A 2801-nucleotide genomic window follows, 5' to 3' on the forward strand; every position below is an offset into this window, starting at 1 on the left:
ATTACATATATACAGGAAGTGTTGTCTCAAGATAGGAAAACTATCTTGGACACACAATCTGTTGGTTGAGAGAATATCTCAACCACACACCAAACTAGGGAAACCACTCCTATAGAATAGGAACAAACTCTTTACATAGAAAGTTATAACTAAGACAAGTAGGAATTAATATTCCAACACACCCCCTTAATGAGTACTTGTCTTTATATCAATCTGCAAAGTCTAGTTGTGGTCAAACATAAAAGAATATGTTGATGTCCATATAAAGGAGCAAACATCCACCAGAATTCATGGGCACTAAGCGCTGCAACCGTGAGTCTTATAGGATGTCCTTCATATACATGGTTCTTTCAACCATATAACTACACAACTGTACTTGTACCTGTAAATGCCCCTCCAATATCATCATGGGTTTTACCGGATTACACATATCCATGCTCTAGGTTTTATCAGATCACCCTCAACCATGCTTGCAAGGGATCTCAACCACTAAGGCTAAACACAACCACTAAGGCTCAACTCAACCACGAAGGCTCACCACAGCCACTCTGGGCCACAAATCTGCCACTAAGGCACTCTAGCCACTCTAGGCCACAAACCTGCCACTAGGGCACTCTAGACACTCTGGGCTACAAACCTTCCACTAAGGCACTCCAACCACTGAGGCTCACCAAGGACCTGACTCAACAAGACCGAGGGTTTTCTCGGCTAACCCTAAACCACGCCAACAAGAATCTCTGTCCCACTTCACTCTTACATGTGGTTTTTGGCTTACCACAAACCGACACTGCAAATACAAAGTGGTTTTTAGATTACCACGAACTATATGGGGATACACATGCCTCACAAGGCTTACATTTCACACTCCATTTCTTGGAGTTACCAGGTACATACTTTACAATGACCAGTACAAACATCCTAGATTTGCTTACACATGTGATTCACTTTACAACATAATAGAGTCTATTCCACAAACACAAACAAACTCACACTAACTTTCACCTAGTTGTCCATCATCGTTTAATCGTTATTGTTGCTCATTTCACATCATGGGCATCTTTTTATTTGTCAATTAAATCTTGGAACTCCATGCTTAACATGTCGTCATTTGTTAGAGTCGCAAATTCTAACAAAATAACTTTACCTAAATTGAGTTAGCTAGGCTCAATAAGGCACAATAATTTTATCATGACTCGAGGAAATAAGAAATAAAATTTCAGATTAATAATTGATCAAATTTCTCTATCTCTGCCCAACATGACTTTAGATCACTATTTGAAGAACAATCACAACACAGTTAGCTCTCCACTTAGATGAAACTTCATGCTCACTGTACCAAAGTCAGCACTCCGCTGTCAGCCGATCCAGGTCACATGGCCAATGCAAAGCACTTGGCTGTTTAGTCAGACTCCACACATAGAATAGAAAGTTGAGGGAGAAATGTACAAGTGGGTCTCAAAATAAGGTCATGCGATCAACGGAACAATTGCCATCTGGGTATCCAGTATACAGGCCCAAACAGTCGGATCCTGTCACGGAAAAAGAGAGGGAGAGAGTGATAGAAAGGAATCCTTCACTTTCCTTCTTTGGCTCTGCTTCTCTTGAATATTGAAGATTCTAAAAGGGCCCGAACAATGATAGTTTTTGTCAACAAGCAGAGGGGAACTCGTGCTGTCCGAACAACTGACTAGGTTTCCAGAATCAAAATGTGATCTCCTTATGGCAATGAAATTCGATATTGTGCTGAAGTGGGCCTGATAAAATAATAGAAAAATATGCTAATGGCGTGCTTCTTGGCACATCATCTGGCTATTTCTCTGATTATAGTATCTCGTGAAATCTGGAACTCGCTATCTTTATCTGCAGAGGCTGCAAGTAAGACATCCACAAGATCATGTGCGATGCTGGAATCATATCGGGCAACGTGATCGTCCATTACTTTCTCTAACAACTGCTCTTGTATTGTACATAGCTTCTTCAACCAACGATTGAGACCTTGGAAATCCATCCAGTCCAAATAAGGTATGTAATCTCCAATATTAAAGGACCCCAGTAACAAAAAACTTTCTCCCACCATTGAACTGAAAGCTTTCGAGTCTTGGGCCGAATAATTTCTACCAAAGGTCATCCGACAGATTATGGCCATCACAATGGACGAAAAGGTTTGGTTGATGCTTATGGGACAAGAATCATCTGAATTAATAGAGCGAATCATAGCAGAGGCTTCCTCTTCTCTAATAGAGCGGAAGAAATCCAACCACATGCAGACAATACGGGTTTTTCCCCCAACGTACCAAAGCTTCCCATCAAAAGGCCAAGGCAAAATGTTGTCGTTGAAGCTGCATAGGAACTTCACCCGTTGCTGCATCGAATTGGAACTCTCCTCTTCGGCTTTGGAATCACCACAACATCTCCAGGCTTCCAGCCAGCGGGGACTTCCATGGACAGAGGCAACGGAACAGGATCACCAGGCTTCCATCCCGGGGGCATGGCTGGAAATTCGATCGGCATTCCTGCCTTCCACGCATACATCCAGTCATCGTTGCATCTGTTGCACCAGTCGAACAACCACTGTCAAAATCTAATGGACAAACCAACGAAGGAAAAAAAACAAACAAAACACTAATCAAATTCTTTATTTCCCTCAGCCCAGGACAAGCCAAGCCCAGGAGGGGCCAGGCCCTCACGAGCTCTGATACCATGTCAAAATTCCATAAACGAATCTATATTCTATTAATCAAATATGAGATTACATATATACAGGAAGTGTTATCTCAAGATATGAAAACTATCTTGGACAC

The 2801-nt window shown here is 41.8% G+C and overlaps 1 protein-coding gene across 1 annotated transcript; it reads right to left on the reverse strand.

Moving 5' to 3' along the window:
• Positions 1-1801: 1801 nt before the first annotated feature.
• LOC149188309 (cytochrome P450 71A26-like) lies at positions 1802-2263 on the reverse strand. Its single transcript, XM_089409922.1, has one exon. It carries the CDS (start codon positions 2261-2263, stop codon positions 1802-1804), a length of 462 nt encoding a protein of 153 aa, XP_089266048.1.
• Positions 2264-2801: the final 538 nt, after the last annotated feature.

The sequence above is a fragment of the Pinus tabuliformis genome, chromosome 3_1 (genome assembly GCF_031772625.1).
Source record: "Pinus tabuliformis cultivar Carrire ecotype Pingquan chromosome 3_1, CPIR1, whole genome shotgun sequence".
NCBI classification, from domain to species: Eukaryota; Viridiplantae; Streptophyta; class Pinopsida; order Pinales; family Pinaceae; genus Pinus; species Pinus tabuliformis.

Coding starts and splice junctions, on each gene's coding strand:
- LOC149188309 (XM_089409922.1), bottom strand. CDS start 2,263: ATGTGGTTGGATTTCTTCCGCTCTATTAGAGAAGAGGAAGCCTCTGCT.